This window comes from Vanellus vanellus (assembly GCF_965231255.1).
Source record: "Vanellus vanellus genome assembly, chromosome: 24".
Taxonomy (NCBI): Eukaryota; Metazoa; Chordata; class Aves; order Charadriiformes; family Charadriidae; genus Vanellus; species Vanellus vanellus.
Window position 1 is genome coordinate 5,429,133 of NC_138929.1, and position 19,532 is coordinate 5,448,664.

At 61.0% G+C, this 19,532-nt stretch overlaps 2 protein-coding genes across 3 annotated transcripts in view; one reads left to right on the forward strand and one right to left on the reverse strand.

Moving 5' to 3' along the window:
- Window positions 1-4,507, reverse strand: part of GPATCH8 (G-patch domain containing 8) — a 58,498-nt gene extending 53,991 nt beyond the window's left edge. For both annotated transcript variants that reach the window (XR_014270017.1, XM_082494866.1), the window contains exon 1: window positions 4,444-4,507. Coding sequence is in view for 1 of the 2 variants with exons in the window: in XM_082494866.1 (XP_082350992.1) it covers window positions 4,444-4,488 (45 nt within the window). In the remaining variant the exon portion in view is untranslated. The remainder of the gene's footprint in view (window positions 1-4,443) is intronic.
- A 10,664-nt stretch (window positions 4,508-15,171) lies between these two features.
- FZD2 (frizzled class receptor 2) lies at window positions 15,172-16,954 on the forward strand. The gene is given in 2 exon segments (XM_082494761.1): window positions 15,172-16,745; window positions 16,747-16,954. Coding segments are annotated over 2 exon segments (1,671 nt in total). The 5' UTR covers window positions 15,172-15,233; the 3' UTR covers window positions 16,906-16,954.
- The last annotated feature ends 2,578 nt before the right edge of the window (window positions 16,955-19,532 follow it).

Genomic DNA, 19,532 nt, shown 5'->3' on the forward strand with positions numbered 1-19,532 from the left:
ATGTAGGAAGAGGAAATTATTGTACACATATACACATATGGCTTGTAATATTTCTGCTTCAACAATGAAAAGGAGAAAGATATAGCAACAAAACATTTTCTCAACGTCTGCGACTAACTGGGAGCTCCACTGGATTTCAGTGATATGAAGACATCCAGAGTATTCATTCTTCGAGTTCAGTATAGCTAATCTAACAAAAAAAAAAATACTGTAATTACACAAAAATAACACTAAAAATATATTTACTTATTGCAGCAGTCTCATGTATTCACACTGCTTTCAGTAATGCTTTTAAAATACTCTGTTAGCATAGTCGACAGCTTTCGTTCATAATTACTTGAAGTTACAATGGTTCACAAGTTTGTCTCTGCCGTGGGGAAGCCAGTCAATCAAGGAGATGGCAGAGGCAGACAAGTGACAGACATCCCTGTGACAGATAAGTAGTACGATCTTTTAACCAAAGGACTAAGCTTGTCAGTGGCCCACTCAAAAATAATCCCTCCTGTAATGGAAAACGGAAAAAGGTTGGGATTTATTTGGGTAAGCCATCCAGCAGGCTTAACTTACCATTTCAGGGTCTAAAGAAAGGAAAGAGAAGCAAGGTCAGTAAAATCCCTCCTCCTTCCGTAATTCATTTCAGTGCCTAAAGCCTCCTGAACAAACTGCTGTGCTGCCGTGGTCAGGGAAAGATCGACTATTACTGGACAGAGCAAAGCTAAAAGTCTTTCACTGGAGCTGCCCTCAAGTTCAGCACCTGCAAAACACAGTCAAAACCAGGACTTTCCTTTGAGTTTTTCTACAGTTTGGGAGCATACAGCAAAAAGAGAAGAGGGTCTACACCCTTTGTGCAGCTTCTAAAGCTACACAGTAGAGCAAAAGCAAGACAATCTTATAAAATTAAAAAAAAAAAAACCACAAAAAAAAAAAAACCCGCACAAAAAAAAAACCACACAAAAAACCACCAAAAGCTGCTAATTGTGGCAATACCCTCCAATTTCCTGCTCCTTTGGCAATTTCAACTTTCAAACCATCCTTAGCTTTGAGGTTCCTTCCAACCTACCATAGAAAGGATTGGGAATAATTTCCAAGTACATAATCTTTCTCCTCCCTCTCCATACCAGTCTTTATCCTTAAGGATGTCTGACCTTCTTATCCTTACACTAGCTACTCTTTTCCACAGGGTTACTTACAACCCCCTGATCATGTCTTCATTCCCTCTGCAGCTTTCTCTATATCTATCACATGGCTTTGGTTGCAGCCATGCAAAGGTCCCCCATCCCCTCTTATTCCTCCAACCCTCAGTTGATCCTTCGGCTCAACAATCCTTCTCCACTCGTCATCTTTTACGCACTTCACACTGTTCATACCTTCTTTTTCTCAGCTGGTTTAGGTCCTTTCCTTCCTGAACCCATTTCCATCCAGTGCTGTACATTTCCATTCCCGTCTTCCCCGATTGCACTGAGCTTCCTTTAGCCAGGCACAGCGGAGGAAAGAATAGCTCTCAACAGCTCTCTCACCTTTAATCCACTTCTCTACAGCATATCAGAAGCTCAGAAACCTGAATATCACCTCTGCTAACCCCGCGTTGCTAACCTCATCTCTCCCCTGCCCACATCAATGCTTGACTCGCACTTTTGCCAAACTAATCCTCCCAAACCCAGAATCTTTCCAGTTCCTTTCCAGACAGAAGGCTGCTAACAACAAAGAGAACTTTAAAATGTTGGGGTTTTTTCATCCAGTGACTCTCTTCCATTAGCCACATCACTGATCCCAAGGCATCTGCCTTTATTCCAAACAGCTAAAAGGTTCCTTTGACCCATACACTTTACTCATGGCCTTTTGTTTCTCTTCCCCTCTCGAGACGGTAACACATCCTTTTACTTCATCAAGAAGATCACAAGTAGATCACCCAAGAACAAAATCCAAGGGATTTTTAGAGCCCCCCCTCCCCCATGCCCCATCCATTCCTGCTTCTATCCATGTAATTTTAGAGCACCATCTCCCTTTTGTCGTGCCTACTTGGGTCTCAACAGACTAGCAGGAACACGGGGTCACGTCTGTAGTCATGCTCGGTTAAAAGATAGAAATTTCACCTGCTGAAGCTTAGAATTAAAACCAATAAAAATTGCGTGAAAAAGGCATTCTTAACACTGACAGAAACACTCCTACAAAGGGAGCCTACCTACAAATTTGTGACTTCACACTAACAGAGAGTCTTAGTTTTGCTATAGTTTCGAGTATTTTGTAGAGATGATCAAAAGCTGCATGCCAAAGGCAGGCATATTTTTACCTATGCTTAGCAACTGTCAAAGCACAGCTTTCACAGCAAACCTGCAAACAGTATAGCGAGCCACGTCCTTTATTCCACACCAGTGTTATAATCTCAAGTGACCACCATCTAAATATAGAGAAAAATGTCAAAAATCTTTTCCGAAAGCGATTTTGATGAAGAGGGAGGAATAATACGGTTCAAAAAGCCTTCCTCCAACAATATAATTCAGAAAGATTATCAGACTGACCAACCATCAGGGGTACGTGCACAGGCATTTGAGCTCCCAGCAATTCAGTGCGACCTTGGCCAAGATACTTGGGCCCAGTCTGCCTCTAACAAGCTCTTTGATGGTTCATTGTTTTCACGTTCAGTCCTCTGCATGCCTTAACCAACGCCAAACTGTTCTTCCCAGAGGACCGATTCCCCTTTTCCCTTGAAGCAAGCTTTAATGCACAAAATAAAACATCTTCGCATCGGCAAATTTTCAGGGAGAAAAGAACAGAGAAGTTACCCTACTATAAAAACAAACCCAACTTTTTTATTTTTTACTCTGGTCTATGGGAAAAAACAATGAAAGGCTGATATTTGGCATGGATACAGTCCCAATTAAAAATAGTGCCCTTTCTTAAAGTCAAGGGAAAACAGGGTTGTGACTGGGTTATTGTTTCCGAGCACGCTCGGCAGCTTTTAAGATTTCGGCATCAGGTAATGGAGCCCTGTTTCCTCTCTGACATCACTACACATTCTCCCTGCATGACCAGAGCAATGACACAGTAACAGGTTTTGCTGCTACAATTATTTTTTTTTGCAAAGGGGTTGCCCCACAAAGGGACAAGAACAAGGACACCGAGCAAAAAGCACACATTAACAAGTTGTGCAATACACGACGATAGAGCTTACCCGTTTCTTGGGTATACCCTGAAGTACCTGACTCGCTGTAGGTTCCCCATCTCTCCCCTCCCCTGCCAAAGCAAACTATTACGAGAAACATATTTTTCAAACCCAAGATCTGGCTCGCTCCACTTCCTGAAACAGGAACTTCAAAAGCTAATCAGACCATTTCAATATTAATTACGACTCATTTCTTTATTTAAGGAAATGAAGGATGCAAACCAGCCCCTGTGTTGAGGGCTGCGTTAGGAAGCCATACCTACAGTCCACAGATAAGGCAATGCAAATGGTGCAGTCAACCACGTATTTTCTCATGCGTTTCTAAAACAGTTTAATACAGACTTATGAAGCGTGCATCCCCTCAAACATCCAGACGGAACAACACACTGGATGTCCTGACTCTTTCCAAGACTGCATCTTAATGCTACATTAAGTAGAATTACGCAAGCTCCGCAACTACCAAAAAAAACCCTCCCAGATCTTCAGATGAAAGGTAGGAGTTTAGGCGAAAAGCACTATTCCAACTTCGGGTTCCCAAAACAAGGAGGACACATAAGAGCTCATCAATAGCTGCTCTCCAGCTGCGTTCATCCTCACTCCTTGTGTTTTTCTTTGTAACCTCGAGACTCTCTCGGGCTGAAGTCAGTAAACAAAATGCCATTGTTTAGGCTTAATGAGTCAACGTTAATTTTCCCATTGTTTATTTAAATCCCCTTTAAAAGAGCAACAGCGGCGTTAATTACGTCGAAATACTAATGCTTTCTTGGCGGGGGGGTGGGGGGATCTAGGGGAAGGAAAAGGCGTTTTTTTCACAACGAAGGGAATACTGTGGCACCGGAGAGGCGGGGATGCCCCGCCGGGGTGCGGGGCTCGGTGGGGGCAGCCCCGGGCCGGGGAGGGGAAGGGGGGGGCAGCTCCGGGCAGGTGAGCCCCGGCCTAACACACCGTGAAAAGCCACCAAACCCCCCCGCTCCCGCGGGGGCGGGTTACCTCAGCGGGGGGAGCCCCAGCCGGCCCGCTCGCCCCCCTCCCTCGCCGTTACCACACCGCCGGCCGCTGTCCCCCTCCCGTGGGTCACCTTGACAGCCCGGCCCGGCCCCTCGCGCTCCCGCCTTTGTGTCGTTACCCGCCGCGGCGGAGCGCCGGGCCCGCGCACAAAGCCCCACCGGGGGAAGGGGGGCGACCCGCCCGGGCCTGAGGAAACAGCGGGAGGCCCCGGGGTAGAGCGGAGAAAGGGGGACGGGGGGGGTGTCCCGCCGCCCGCGCGGCGCGGCCGTTACCTGGAAGTCCCTGTCCTCGTTGAAGCGGGAGAACCTGTCCGCCATTTTGCGCCGCCGCCCGGCCCGGCCCGGCCCCGCGCCTCCGGCCGCCTCTCCTCAGCGCCGCCCGCGCCGCCGCACCGCGCATGCGCGGCAGGGCAGGTCACGTGCCCGGCGCCGGGCCACCCCTCACGGCAACGGCAGCAGCGGCGGCTGTGGGCGGAGCGGCGGCTCGCTGCTACAGGCCGAGCGAGGCGGCGGCTGGCCCGCTGGCAGGCGGCTGCCGGAGAAAGGTGGAGGGCCGCAGGCACTGTCGGTCGCACCGTTTAACCTCCGCTACGGCGGGTCGTGTCCCCCCCCGTCCCCACAGCCTGGTGCGGTTTGGAACGGAACGCGCGCTACGCGTGCGCCACGCCCTGCGCGCGCAGCCTGGCAACCGGGGGGGACACACAGAGCACCGCCCCCACCCGTCCCGTTGTGCGCACGCGCAAAGTCCTCAGGCTACGAGGACTCGACCCGGGCTCCGCTTCAGTCTTCCCGCCCTCACGGCCCGAACCAATGGGGCTGCCCTAGCCTCGTGAGTGATGGCTGTAGGAACCAATAGGCGCGCAGACTCGCCGGCGCCCCCTGGCGTGCGCCGCGGGTCCTACTGGCTGCTGAGTAGGCGCATGCGCAGACTATCCTCAGAGAGGCCCGGGGGGGGCGGGGGGGGGCTGAGGGGCGTCGGGGCAGCCCAGGGCCCCGGGGGCGGTGGGGAAGGGCCCATGGCCCAGCTAGCCTGGGGCCAGCCCTGAGGTGGGTGATGGGGCCCAGGGCCGGCCCCGAGGCTGGTAGTTGGGCTTGGGGCCAGCCCTGAGGCAGGTGATGGGGCCTGGGGCCAGCCCTTAGGTGGCTGATGGGGCCCTGGTGCCAGGCCTGAGGTAGGCCATGGTGCCCAGCGCAAAGCCTGAGCTGGATCACGGTGCTCAGAGCCAACCCTGAGGTGAAGCACAGTGCCCGGGACCAGGTGGAGCCGTGCCTGTAGCCCTGCTCCCACCCCAGGCCTTCAGCCAGGCCACAGGGGCCTTTCTTCACCCCTGAGCAGGGAGGCATGTGCCTGGCTTGCGCAAGCAGAGCCGGATCCCCGTATGTGGTGGCAGAGGAGCGGCACTCCCGGGCCTGCCCACACCAGGCAATGCCTGGGGTCTCTGTCTCGCAGCAGCCCACAGGCCTTTGAGCGCAGGGGCCGTGGCAGATGAGGCCCTGCTTTTCCATCCACCGCCACAGCTGTTACCAGCTGTCTCTGAGCATGGCGGCGTGTGTCGCCGTCTCTCCGCCATCCAGGACAGCAGGAAAACCGGATTCCATCTGTCGCTCCATTCATTCCTTTTCTTTCTCTCACCAGAAGCCTCGCTGCTCGGATCCTGCTTGCGTGCTGCCCTCTGCCGCCTCGTCCAGGCAGGGTGAGCAGCGAGGAGTTCGGAAACGGGCCTGTCTGAAGCGTGTTCACCAGACCGTGCCTCTGCCTGCTCCACTGAACCTGTCGATAAGGTGAATGCCTGTGAGGGCAAGCCCTGCGCAGTGAGGCTGCGAGTTGGCGGCAGGGGAGGCCGAAGCGGTGGTCATGCTCTGTGCTACGCGATGTAGCTCGCAGTAGAGCTGACTTGATCTATTACTGCAGTGTGCCAAGCTGGGCTGTGTTGCCAAAACTCCTGCGTGGAGCTCCCTCATGCATCTGCCTCTTAACTTGCTCGGAGGGATGCTGCTCTCATCCTGCTGCCCACCTCAGCAGTCCTGTGGAAATCCTTCCAGGAAATCCCCCTAATCCTGTCTATCTCTGGGGATCAGTCAGTCCTATGCGCTGAGGAGGACCTCGTGGTCGAGAGCTGAGACCTCTGCATCGCAGGGTGGCTCCCACAGCTTTCTCTGGCAGGAACGTGCTGGGATTTGCTCCTTGCTGCCCTAAGAAAGTCCTGCTGACACTGTGCCTGTCTGTGCTTTACTTTGCTCCCCTCAAACACCTCAGCGCCGGGGGTCACCCATCTCATCCCACACCGGGGCTGTGGTCCCACCTGCCTGGGTAAGGGGCAGTTGCTCGTCCGGAGCTGCCAGGTCTCTGCCTCTCCTCTACGGGTCGTGGTCTCTCTCCCTGCTGATGTCCCCGTGGCTCCTTGTGTCCCAAGGCCTGCCCTGCAGCTCAGCCCCGTGCAGGGTGGAGAAGCAGAGGCAGGGAGGGGAGCAGCCTTTCTCCTTCCAAGTCACCGCTGTGTTTTCGGAGGGGAATTTCCCCCCCTTTTTCCTCCCGAAGCACCCAGGCGGGAAGGGTGCAGCCTGCCCAGGGAGCCTGGCCACGCTGCGGGGAGCGGCCCCATGGGTGGCTTGGTCACAGGGACACACGTGTCCTGCAGCCACCCCACCTGTGGGTCCCGGGTGGGCACCCCGGGCCCTGCTCAGCACCGGGGCCGTGCCCACGAGAGGGAGCTCCTGCTTCACCGCGGTGGGCAGTGGGACCCCCACCCACACCATGGGGCCCCCACTCACTGTGGGGGGACTGACCTGGACATGTCCCCGCAGGGAGATGGAGCTGATTTGAGCCGGGCGGGATGAGCACCAGTGCCCAGCACCCCCAGGGGAGGGTGGCGGCTTCCCCAGCAGGACCCGGGTGTCCTGGTGGCTTACGCCCCTGCTCAGCATGGCCCCCCCCAACCCCCCTGTGTTCACCAAGCCGGTGCTTATCATCACCGATGGATGGGGGTCACCCAGCCCTGCCTGCTTAGGCTTTGGGGTGAGGGGGATCTGGCCCCCCAGGGGTGCTGAGGCAGGCAGGACGGGTGCCCCCCCGGGGCTGGGTGCCCTCCTCGAGGCCCCTCACTCCCTGCCTCAGTTTCCCTCAGTGCTGCAGGGGCAAGTGGAGCGCGGCCGTGGCAGCAGGGAGCTGGGGCTGGGGGGCTTTGGGGAGGCAGCCCAGGGAGGGCCCGGGCTTCTCTGCCCGAGGTGCTCAAGGGGGACAGTGTCCCCAGTCCAGGGGACCCCCACCCCCTGAGTGTGTACGTGTGCGGCGTGCACCTACGGGTGTGAGCGTGAGTGCGTGTGCGAGCAGGGGCAGGCCGGGAACCGGGAGGGAAGGAGGCCCCTTTCTGCGGGCCAGGGGCCGGGAGGCGGAGGCCGGCGCTGCGGCTGCCTGGGCCCCTCTTCTCATGTAAAGCAGCTTTGTGCGGGGGCTGCGGCCCCCCGGCCCTCGCCGCTTGCTGCGGAGGAGGGAGCCGGTGGGGGCCCAGAAGGAATGGGTCCCCCCTCGGCTTCTCCCCACAGCAAGGGTAGCCCATGTGGGGACGGGTGGCCAAAAGGGAACTGTGGCTGCTGGGGGACAAACCTGCCCCGCTCTGCCCCCCTGGTACCCCCTAGCCTGGAGGGGCTGGGCATGGGGACAGCTCTGTCCCCGCTGGGCACAGGGACAGCTCAAGTGTCCCCACTGGGCAAAGCTCTGTGCCTCTATGGGGAACGGGGACAGCTCAGTGTCCTTGTTGGGCACAACTTCATGCCACCATCAGGCATGGGGACAGTTCAGTGCCACCCTTGGGCACAGAGATCAGTCTGTGCCACCACTGGGCATGGGGACAGCTTGATGTTCCCATTGGGCACAGCTCTGTGTCCCCTCTGGGCACGGAGGTGGCTCAGTGTCCCACAGGGACGGCTCAGTGTCCCCAGTGGGCTGGGGACAGTTGGAGTGGCCGTGAGATGCCATGGGGGCAGGAATGGGCCTCATGGCCCTGCTGCAGCCCCCCCCCACACACACCCCCTACAGGGGGCATTTGGGTGGTGCTGGGGGACAGGCGGGAACCCTGAAGGCCACCCACCCTGGGCCTGTGGCACAAGCTCGCCTGTGTCCCCACACCCAGCCCTGACAAGGGCCCAGTATAAATAGCAGCCAGCTCTGTCACCTCCTGTCACATGCCCGGTGCTGGCAGGGTCCCCCCACCATTGGCCGGGGGCACAGCTGTTCCCGACGTGGGGAGGGACGTGGGCCACCGGTGCCATCGACTCCCACCCTGTACACCAGGGACAGTCTTGTGGGGGGACCCAGAGGGGTCTGGGCCACTCCGCCTTGGGAACGCAGACCCTGTCCCAGCACAGGGCCCTGGGACAGGGCTGGACCCCCGCTGCCCCACGGGGACCCATTGCCAGCGACGGGGGCTTCCCCTGGGGACAAATGGGACATTTCTGACCCCAAATCGGAGCAAAAAGGGAAACTGCCGGGGGCTGGCAGAGCCTCCCGCCACCCCCGCCCCGCACCGCCCGCTTCCATGGGCAAAAACTGTCACCGCTCGACCTGCCGGTCCCCGGGCGGCTCTAAAAATACCACGTCCCCCTGACAGCGACAGCTGAGGGACGGGGTGGCGGATGCCTTGGGGACCCGCCGGGGGGAGGCCGGGGCCGTGCGGGGGAGCAGGGCTGCCAGCCCTGGGTGCCCTGTCCTCCTCTCAGCCGGGACGGTCCCTCTCGCTTCCCACGCTCCATTTTGGGGAACCCCCTTAGCATCCCGTCCTGCCGCGCCTGGCCCGCTGCCCCCTTCTCCCACCGGGATGCCGCGAGACGGTGGCCAGCGGCACCGTGCCCAGCTGTACCCGCTCTTGCCCAGTGGCCGCCGGCAAGAAGCCTGGTCCCCGGCACGCCGCGGCGGCTGTGCCTCTCGCTTGTCCCCCCGGGCCCTCCCCGAAGCCCCTAATCCATCTCTCGCAGCAGGAGATGCCTAAGCTGCCTTTTCATGCCGGCTCCTCCGCGCGCGAGCTCGCCGCGCTTTCAATGCCGGGCGCTGGCAGGAGATGTGTCGGACAAGCTGAAGGGATCCCTCCCCTGCCAGCAAGGTCAAGGTGTGCTTAAGCCAGCTTCCCCCCACCCCCACCCCCCCCCCCGCGCGCCATCCCGGCCAGCGGCCTGCCAGCCCGGCTCGGCGCGGGTTGTGTCCCCCCGCCCACACTGGGTGGAGGTTGGGGACATGTCGGCCATTGGGGTTTCACCCCCCCGGTGGTGTCCAGGCAGTCGGACCCTCATCCCGGTGGGGGTTTGTCCCCCCGTGGCTCCTCATGGCCGCTCACGGGGTCACCCCTCAGCCCTCTGCTCCGGCCCTGGGGACCCTCCGGGTGCTGGGGTTTGGCTAACGCGCTGCGCCCGGTGCCTGCCGGTGGCTCGTGGGTGCCCGCTGCGGCCACGCCGGCAACGAGGGCTGGTCCTGGTGCTGGGGCACCCCATGGCTCGCCCCACGGCTACCCCAGGGCTCAGTTCACCCCACGGCTACTCCAGGGCTCAGCTCACCCCACAGCTACCCCAGGGCTCAGCTCACCCCACGGCTCACCCCATGGCTACCCCAGGGCTCAGCTCACCCCATGGCTACCCCAAGTCTGGCCCCCCAAGGCTCAGCTCACCCCACGGCTCACCCCATGGCTACCCCAAGCCTGGCCCCCCAAGGCTCAGCTCACCCCACGGCTCACCCCATGGCTACCCCAAGCCTGGCCCCCCAAGGCTCAGCTTGTCCCACAGCTCACCCCATGGCTACCCCAGGGCTCAGCTCACCCCACGGCTCACCCCAGGGCTCAGCTCACCCCCCAGCCCACCTGGCCAGTGCTGCTCATGCACCCCTCCCACCCCATGAAGCCATTGCAGACCATTAGACCAGTTTAGACCAGTACAAACCAGGCCTGACAACAGCAGGCGCTGGTTCCTGCCCTCCGGAACCCACAGGACAGCGTGCGTCCCACGACGCGGGACCCATACCAGCAGACCTTTCGCACCAGCACCCCCCAACGCCGTCACCCACCAGCACCCCCCGACCCCCAGCCCCTCTCCCACGTCCCCACGCTCCCACGGGCGCTGCGTGTGCACGCGTGTGCTTGTGCGTCTGTGAGCACACGCGTGTGCCCGCTCACGCACGGGGCTGCGGGGGGGGCCGTGGTGCCCGTGCTGGGGGCCCCGCATCCCTCTCTGTTCCCTTGGTGACGGACCCCCGTCCTCCGCTGGCACCTTGAGCCTGCCGCCAGCCAGCGCTTTTGTGACTGGTTTTAATTAGAGGCTCTTAAGTGTGAAACAAAGCTGAGGGCAGGGGCCGGGGGGGTGCAGGGGGGGGGGATGCCTTCTTCTGAGCTCCTGGCGGACCCCCGGGGGGTGCCCCGTCCTGCCTGGCATCCCCTGGCGCTGCCGCTTGGTCCCCCGATTTCCGCTTCGCCCTCCTCCGTGCCCATCCCCATGGGATGGGGGTGGTGGGAGATGGTGTTGCCAGAGACACCCCCCCCACCCCCCCCTCCCAAATATTGCCCTCCCGAGCGGTGCTGGCCACCAGCCCAGGAGCGGGGCAGCGTGCGGGGCCGGTGCCAGTCCCGGTGTCAGTGTCACCCAGTCCCGGCGTCGGTGTCACCCACGGGTGTGCACCAGGGCTCTGTCCCCAGGGAGGAGGCTCAGAGAGGGGTCAGAGCTGCCCGTGGCGGGGCTGGGGGCACTGGGCACCGCTTGGGGTGCTGCCGGGGGGTCCGGGGACAGGACCTGGGGGCTTCCAGCTGCGTCCCCCATCCCTGGCCCTCCTGGCACCCCGTGGTTCTGGAGGAGGCCCAGGGAGAGGGGACCATGCCCTGCTCCGACAGGGACACCGGAGCCACCAGAGGTGGTGGCACCCATGGGCCATCCCCTGACAGGCAGCGACCTGGGGACGCCCCGGGGTGCTGCGGGCAGGGGACTGGCAGCACCAGTGCCCACCAGCATCCCCCAGTGCTCTACTGGGGTCAAGTGAGAGTGAAGCAGTGGGGGGATTGGGACTCCTGGGTCCCCCCAACCTAAGCAGTTCCTGGGGGGCTGTGAAGGGGACCCCTGGGGGAGGGGGGACGACAACACCTGGGCTTGGTCCCATGCTCCCAGTAATGCCCAGTCTGGCCTGCTGGCAGCACCCACCATCTCCTGCTGGGTGCCAGGATGGGTCCCTGTCCTCACAGGATCCCCTCTGCCCAGGATGCCAACCCTAGACCCCCGCAGGGAAGCTTTTGGGGAGGGGGCAGGACCCTCTCCCACCCAGCACACCCCTGGCGGCACCTGGGGACCAGGCTGGGAGCCTGGTGACAGGGACAAATGGGACCAAAGGGATTCCCCGGCCACGCTGCATGTCCCTGCGAGGGGATGCCCCTGAGCAGGCGTGACCCCACCGGTTTCCTCCCCGGGGTGTCGTGTGTCCCCCCCAACCCACCTAGGGGTCTCTCCCGGGGCTGGCAGCCCCCCAGCAGGGCTCCGCACCGACTCCGGGTGGGACCACGTCCCCATGTCATCCTCCCCCGTGCCCGAGGTCCTGGGGACCCCCTGTCCTGAGCCACCAGCACCCTGCAGCACCCAGGAGGACGGGGAGAGCGGGGACAGCCCCAGCCCCTGCCACCCCCTCTGGAAGTGAATCCCCCTCCACTCCCAGAAAGAAGCCAAAATCCAAAGCTTTTAGGAAGCCACGATCCACGTGGCTCCGCTGACACCCCCGCACCCCCTCTGTCCCTGTCCCCGGCTGGCGGGGCCGGGGCGAAGGCCACCGAGGTGGGGGACATGGGGTGTCACCCAAGCCAGAGCCTGCACCCACGGGTCCGAGGGGAGCCGTGGCCAGTGGGGCCACCCCACGTCACGCCGGCTAAACGGGGAGCCGGGAAGGGGCCGGGAGGCAGCCGTTGGCCAGGATCCGGCCTCAGCTCCAGCCCCCGCAGCCCGGCGCCCTGCCAGGCCCTCGGCCAGCACCTCCCCGGCCGGGGACTCGCTGGGCGGCCGCCAAGCGCCGGCCGTGCCGAGCCGCCCTCCCTGGCACATGGCGGCCGCGGGTTGGGCGCTCTCCCCAAAGGCAGCACCCCTGGGTGCCCCTGCCGGGGTCTCGGTGGCCGTCCGGCTGCTGGCACCCCCCCCACCTCGGGTCACCCCACAGGACCACACCGTCCCCGCTTCGTCGGGGGCCACGGGGGACCCTTCCATCCCCGACCCCTTGGCGAGAACTGGGGAGCCCCCGGCGTGCTGCCGACCGGGACGGGGACGGGAGTTGGGTGCGCATCGTGTGTCGTCGTTCCCCCCCCCCCTCACACACACACTCCACCACCGCCACCCCCACTTCAGCTTTGATTTCTGGAGCCCCCCCCTGCCCTTCCCCCTCGGCCAGGAGCCGCGCAATGGTTTCAATTACGCTCTGAAAGGCGGTGGGGCCCTCTTTTCACGGCAGCCCGGGCTTCTCCCGCTCACAACAAAAGCTTAAGTTACAGGAAAGGGAGAGAAAGGGAGGGAGGGAGGACGGCGGAGGGGAAGGAGGCAGCCGGCAGAGACCCCCCCTCGCACCCCTCACCCCCCCTCCCAGAAAGGGAGCGGGGACTGGGGGCACTGGGCTGCCCGCCACGTCCTCGTCCATCCCCCCCACACACCCCCCTCCATCTGCCCCTTCCTTGGGATGCTGCTTTGGGAAGGGGAACCCCCCCCTCCCCATCCCGCTGCCAAAATTTGGGGTGATTGCCTGTAGTTTCTTTCCCTGATGAGGGTCTCCGGTGTGTCCCTGTCCCCCCCCCAGTGCGTCCCAGTCCCCCCTGCTGGGTCCCAGTCCCCCCCCAGTGTGTTTCCAGTCCCCTCCAGTATGTCCCAGTCCCCCCCCCGTGTGTCCCGGTCCCCCCTCGGTGTGTCCCAGTGTTCCCCTGATGTGTTTGCAGTCCCTTCCCGACACATCCCAGTCTCCCCCAGTATATCCCAATCCCCACCCCATGGTGTCCCAGTCTCCCCCCAGGGTGTCCCAGTCCCCCCCACGGTGTGTTCTGGTACCCCCTCAGTGTGTCCCAGTGCCCCCCCAGTGTGTTTCCAGTCCCCCCTGGCACATCCCAGTCTCCCCCAGTATATCCTGGTCCCCCTTCATTGTGTCCCAGTCCTCCCCTCAGTGTGTTTCCAGTCCCTCCCCAACACATCCCAGTCTCCCCCAGTATATCCCGGTCCCCCTTCATTGTGTCCCAGTCACCCCTCCGGTGTGTCCCAGTTCTGCCCAGCATGTCCTGGATCCCCCCAGTGTGTCCTGGTGTCCCCCCCCTGGCATGTCCCAGTCCTCTCCTGCCATGTCCCAGATCCCCCTCGCTGTGTCCCAGTCTGTGCCCCCCCCTGTGTCTCACCCCCCTCCCCAGTGTGTCCCAGTCCCCCCCAGTGTGTCCCGGCCCCCCAGCTCCCTCCCATCGCCCCAGTTTTGGGGACAGGGGTGGCCTTCGCCACGGCTGGGGTGGGAGGTGCGGGGCCAAGGTGGGGGGCAGGATTTGGGATGTCCCCCACCACCGCCAACTGATTTGGGGACATCGGGGACAGCCCTGGCTGTGCCGTGGCCTTGTGGGGCCGCAGGGCTCCGGCAGCACCCCGGGGTGGCCGTGGGCACCCCACGGGGCGGTGGCACCGACTGGGTGACACCCCGGGGACGGAGGGGTGGCGGGGCCAAGGCATCCCTGTCCCCGGGGGAGGGGGGTGGCCGGGACCCGCGGGGGCCACGGGGGCTAATCCTGCCCCAGTGCACCCTAAAGGGGACCTGGGAACAGTGGGGGACACACTGCAGCGTGTCGGGGGGGGGGGGGGGAGAGGACACCGGGGGGGGCAGGGGATATGGGGAGCAGGGGACATGGGGGGGGTGGGTGTGGGCAGGGGACACCGGGGGGCCAGGGGACATGGGGGGGGGGCAGGGGACATGGGGAGCAGGGGACGCGGGGGGGGGGGACAGAGGACACCAGGGGGGCCAGGGGACATGGTGGGGGTGGCAGGGGACATGGTGAGCAGGGGACACGGGGGTGGGGGGGGCAGAGGACAACAGGGGGGCCAGGGGACAACGGGGGGGTGGGGTGGCCGGGGACACGAACGCGGGGGGGGGGAGGGGGGGCGACACAAGGGACACGGGGAGGGACTTTTCCCGGTGGCCCCGTCCCGACCCCACTCCGCGGGGGGAGTTTTCACGGCGCGGAAAAAGTTCTCGCCGGGAGGGGGGGGGGGGGGCCGCGGGGTGCCCCCGGCCCGGTGAGCCCCGGGGGGGGACGGGGGGGGGGGGGGGGACGGGGGGGGGACGGGAGGGAGGGAGGCACCGGCGGGCGGGGGGGGCGGGGACCCGGGGAGGCGGTGGGCGGGGCGCCCGCGGCGTTTGAATGTGATTGGCGGGGCGGGGGGGCGGGGCCCGCAGGGGGCGGGGCTCGGGGGGGGCCGCTCCGCCCGGCGGGGACGCGGCGCTGCCCCGCACAAAGGCGGCGGGAGCGTCCGGTGCGGCCGCTCCGCTCCCCCCGGTAACCCCCTCCCCCGGTAACCCCCCCCCTCCCGGGAATCCCCACCTCCCTCCCTCCCCCCCCCCTCCCCCCCGGCAGCCCCTCCCCCTCCTCCCCACCGGCACTCCGTCAGCGCCACCGGGACCGGGAGTACCGGGACGGGGCAACGGGAGCAGCGGGACCGACAAAGTCCGGGCAACGGGAGCAGCGCTGAGGAGCACCGGGAGCGTCCTGGTCCGGTCACCGGGAACGCCGCGTCTGAGTACCGGGAGCCGTCCCGCCGCGTACGGTAAAGCGGGACACCCGGAGCCGTCTGCTCGCACGAACCGGGACACCGGGAGCCGGTCAGGCGGGAGCTGAGTGTATCCAGTCACCGGGAGTCCCGCAGGCAGCACCGGGGCGGCGGATCTGATCACCGGGAACCGTCCGGGCGGCACCGGGCACGGCAGAACTGGTCACCAGGAGTCATCCAGGTGGTACCGGGCACGGGCAGATCCGGACAGGAGGACCGTCCGTCTGACCGGCCGGGCACCGGGCACGCTAAATCCGGGCGCAGCAGCACGGGGCACCATGGGTCGCCCCGGCGTGCTGCCCGCCCTGGCCTGGCTGCTGGTGGGGCTGAGCGTGCCGGCGCCGTGCCGGAGCCAGTTGCACGGCGAGAAGGGCATCTCCATCCCCGACCACGGCTTCTGCCAACCCATCTCCATCCCCCTCTGCACCGACATCGCCTACAACCAGACCATCATGCCCAACTTACTGGGTCACACCAACCAGGAGGATGCGGGGTTGGAGGTCCACCAGTTCTACCCTTTGGTGAAGGTCCAATGTTCGTTGGAGCTCAAGTTCTTCCTCTGCTCCATGTACGCGCCGGTCTGCACGGTGCTGGAGCAGGCCATCCCGCCGTGCCGCTCCATCTGCGAGCGGGCTCGCCAGGGCTGCGAAGCCCTCATGAATAAATTCGGTTTCCAATGGCCGGAGCGATTACGTTGCGAGAATTTCCCCCGGCACGGCGCCGAGCAGATCTGCGTGGGGCAGAACCATTCGGAGGATGGCGGTTCGCCGGCTTTGCTCACCAGCGCTACGCCCTTGGCCGGCCAGGGCACCCCGGGCGCCCCTCGTTACGCCACCCTCGACCACCCCTTCCACTGCCCGCGGGCGCTGAAGGTGCCCAGCTACCTCAACTACAAGTTCTTGGGCGAGAAGGACTGCGCGGCGCCTTGCGAGCCCACCCGGCCCGACGGCCACATGTTCTTCAACGAGGACGAGATCCGTTTCGCCCGTATCTGGATCCTCATCTGGTCCGTCTTGTGTTGCGCCTCCACCTTCTTCACCGTCACCACCTACTTGGTGGACATGCAGCGTTTCCGCTACCCCGAGCGCCCCATCATCTTCCTCTCGGGATGCTACACCATGGTGTCGGTGGCCTACATCGCCGGCTTTGTGCTGGAGGAGAAGGTGGTCTGCAACGAGCGTTTCCAGGAGGACGGCTACCGCACGGTGGTACAGGGCACCAAGAAAGAAGGTTGCACCATCCTCTTCATGATGCTCTACTTCTTCAGCATGGCCAGCTCGATCTGGTGGGTCATCCTCTCCCTCACTTGGTTCCTGGCCGCTGGCATGAAGTGGGGCCACGAGGCCATTGAGGCCAACTCCCAGTACTTCCACTTGGCCGCCTGGGCCGTGCCGGCCGTCAAGACCATCACCATCCTGGCCATGGGGCAGATCGACGGGGACCTGCTGAGCGGCGTCTGCTTCGTGGGCCTCAACAACATCGATCCTCTCCGGGGCTTCGTGTTGGCCCCGCTCTTCGTCTACCTCTTCATCGGTACCTCCTTCCTTCTGGCCGGTTTCGTCTCCCTCTTCCGCATCCGCACCATCATGAAACACGGAGGGACCAAAACGGAGAAGCTGGAGCGGTTGATGGTTCGTATCGGGGTCTTCAGCGTCCTCTACACCGTGCCGGCCACCATCGTCATCGCTTGTTATTTCTACGAGCAGGCGTTCCGCGAGCACTGGGAGCGTAGCTGGATCAGCCAGAACTGCAAGAGTTTGGCCATCCCCTGCCCCTCCACTTCACCCCCGCATGACCCCCGATTTCACCGTCTACATGATCAAGTATCTCATGACTCTCATCGTGGGCATCACCCCCGGCTTTTGGATATGGTCGGGTAAAACCCTGCACTCCTGGAGGAAGTTCTACACGCGACTCACCAACAGCAAGCAGGGCGAGACGACGGTGTGACCCCCCCCCTCCCCCCCCCAAAAAAACCACCCCCACCCCCCTCCCCCCGACCGCCGCCGTTGCCCTTCGGCTTGAATTTATTTTTTTTTTTATTATTATTATTATTTTTTGGTGGGGGGTGTGTGTGTGGGGGGGGGTGTTTATTATATATTTTTTATTCTTAGATTTATTAACGTCTAAGGGGTGTCTCTCTTTCTCTTTGGATTTTTTTTTTTTTTTTGTAATTAAACCTGTAAATAGCATTTGTAAATTTAATTATATGTTTCTATTTAAAAGGCGAAAAAGAGGGGAAAAAAAGGAGAAAAAGGAGAGGAGAAAATAAAAGGGAGAGAAAAAGACAAAAAGGAGAGGAAAAAAGAGTAAAAGGAGAGGAGAAAAAGGAGGGGGAAAGGGAGAAAAAGGAGGGGAAAGGGAGGAAAAGGGGGAAAGGGAGGAGAAAAGAAGGGAAAAAAGAGAAAAGCTGAAAAAAGGAGAGAAAAAGGAGGGGAAAAGGAGGAAAAAGGAGAAAAGGAGGGAAAAAAGGAGAGAAAAAGGAGGAAAAAGGAGGGGAAAAGGAGAAAAAGGAAGGAAAAGGAGGGAAGAAAAGGAAGAAAAAGGAGGAAAAGGAGGGGAAAAGGAGAAAAAGGAGGAAAAGGAGGGAAAAAGGAGAAAAAGGAGGAAAAAGGAGGGAAAAAAAGGAGAAAAAGGAGGAAAAAGGAGGGAAAAAAGGAGAAAAGGGAGGAAAAAAGAGAAAAAGGAGGACAAACGGAGAAAAGGGGGAAAAAGGAGGGGAAAAAAAGCAGAAAAAGGGGGGGAAAAGCAGAAAAGGGGGGGGAAGGAGGGGGAAAAGGAGAAAAATGAGGGAAAAAAAGAGGGAAAAAAGGGAGAAAAAAAGGGAAAAAAAAAAACCCGCCGAGACTGGGAGAGGATTCTCAGCTCCCTCTCCCCGCTACCCGCGTTGGGTTCCCCCCCCCGCTGCCCGCTCCCTGCCCGCTCCCTGCCCGCTCCCTGCCCGCTCCCTGCCCGCTCCCTGCCCGTTTCCTGGAAAAAGGGAGGGGGGGGGGACACGGGGACGGGAAGCAAAAAACCCAATAAAAATCCCATTTTTCTCCCTTTCTTTTTGCAAACTCCCCAAGAAAGTTGATTTTCGTTATTACCACCCCCCCCCCCCCCCCTTTCCTCGCTCCCCGAAAGCCGCTGTGACGGGGCTGTCGTGTGTCCGTCCGTCCGTCCGTCCGTCCGTCTCCCGCGGTCCCTGCCTGTCCCCTGCCCGCACCCCCCCCGTACCACCACCCCCCTCCTCCCGCTTTCCCGCAAACTTTTCCTCCCAAATTACTTTTTTTTTTTTTTTTTTTTTTTTTAACACTCCTTTGCAAATCCCAACGAGTAAAACAAAACGCCGACTTATTCCCGAGGGTTTTTCCCACCCCCCCCCCCCAAAAAAAAAAAAAAAATTCAAAAATTAAATAGGGAGGGGGTGGGGTCCCCGTCCCCCCCATGGGTGCTGCCGGGTCCCCCCCCCCCCATCACCCCGTGGGGCTGATCCACCGTCTCCCTCCGGTTGGAACAAAGCGCTTTTGCAGGGAAGGGGGAAAAATCTATTTAATCCTAAAAATAAGGAATTTGGAGGGGGGAGGGAGGGGGGGGAGTTCTGCCTGCTGTGCCCCCCCCCTCCCCCGAAGGAAATAGTTCACATTTTCTATAGGATTAGGGGTTTTTGGGGGGTTGGGGTTTTTTTTTTTTGGCTTCTCCGGAGAGAAGCGGGTCCCGGTTCGGTTTTTTGGGATTTGGGCGCTGCCGGAGATGGGTTATGGGGGAGTTTCAGGAGGAGAGGGGCCGGCGCCGGGTTGGGGTGGGGGTGGGGGAATGATGGGTTTAATCAGCTGGATTTAAATTGAAATTTAATAATAATAATAATAATAATAATAATAATAATAATAATAATAATAATAATAATAATAATAATAATAATCCTCTTCCCAAAATGGAGAGGGGGAGAGTCGGCCCGGGAAGCGCTGACCCCAACAGGCGCCCCAAATCCGACCCCGGGAAGCCTCAGCTCTTTCCCGTCTCCATCGTTTCGGGGGATTTGGGGATCCTCCGAGAGCAAAGGGGGTTTGCAGATGGAGGGGGGGGGGGGTGAGCCGTTTCCCTTTTCCCCAGCAAAACCCGCGGACGATCCCCAAACTCCTTTAAAAATCCCAATTCTCCGTGGAAGGGACCAGCGGGAGCGAAAGGGTTACGGCAGCGCCTCTCCAGCACATTTTGGAAAGGAAAAACTCTTTGGATCCGGTTTAATTTTCCAGCGATGACTTGGAAGGGGGGAGAGGGAGAGGAGAGGGGGGAAAATGTATCCAGGGATTTTTTATTTATTTTTTTTTTTCGTTATCCCCCCCCCCCTTTCACGGTTTGGAAGGAGCAGTTTGAGGGATGGGATGGGGCTGACTGGGATCACTTCCCCCTCCCCTCCCCCCCCCCCCCGGGACCCCCCCAAACCCCCTCTTTCGCTCACAAAATGGGAATTAAAAATAGGATCGATTTTATTGCTGTCTTCGCCCCCCCCCCCCCCCCGCCCCCTCCCGGGGGACAAACCGCGCTGGCGGTGACATTGGCAGGACAACCTCAGCCAAGGGGACGGGGGGGGACAC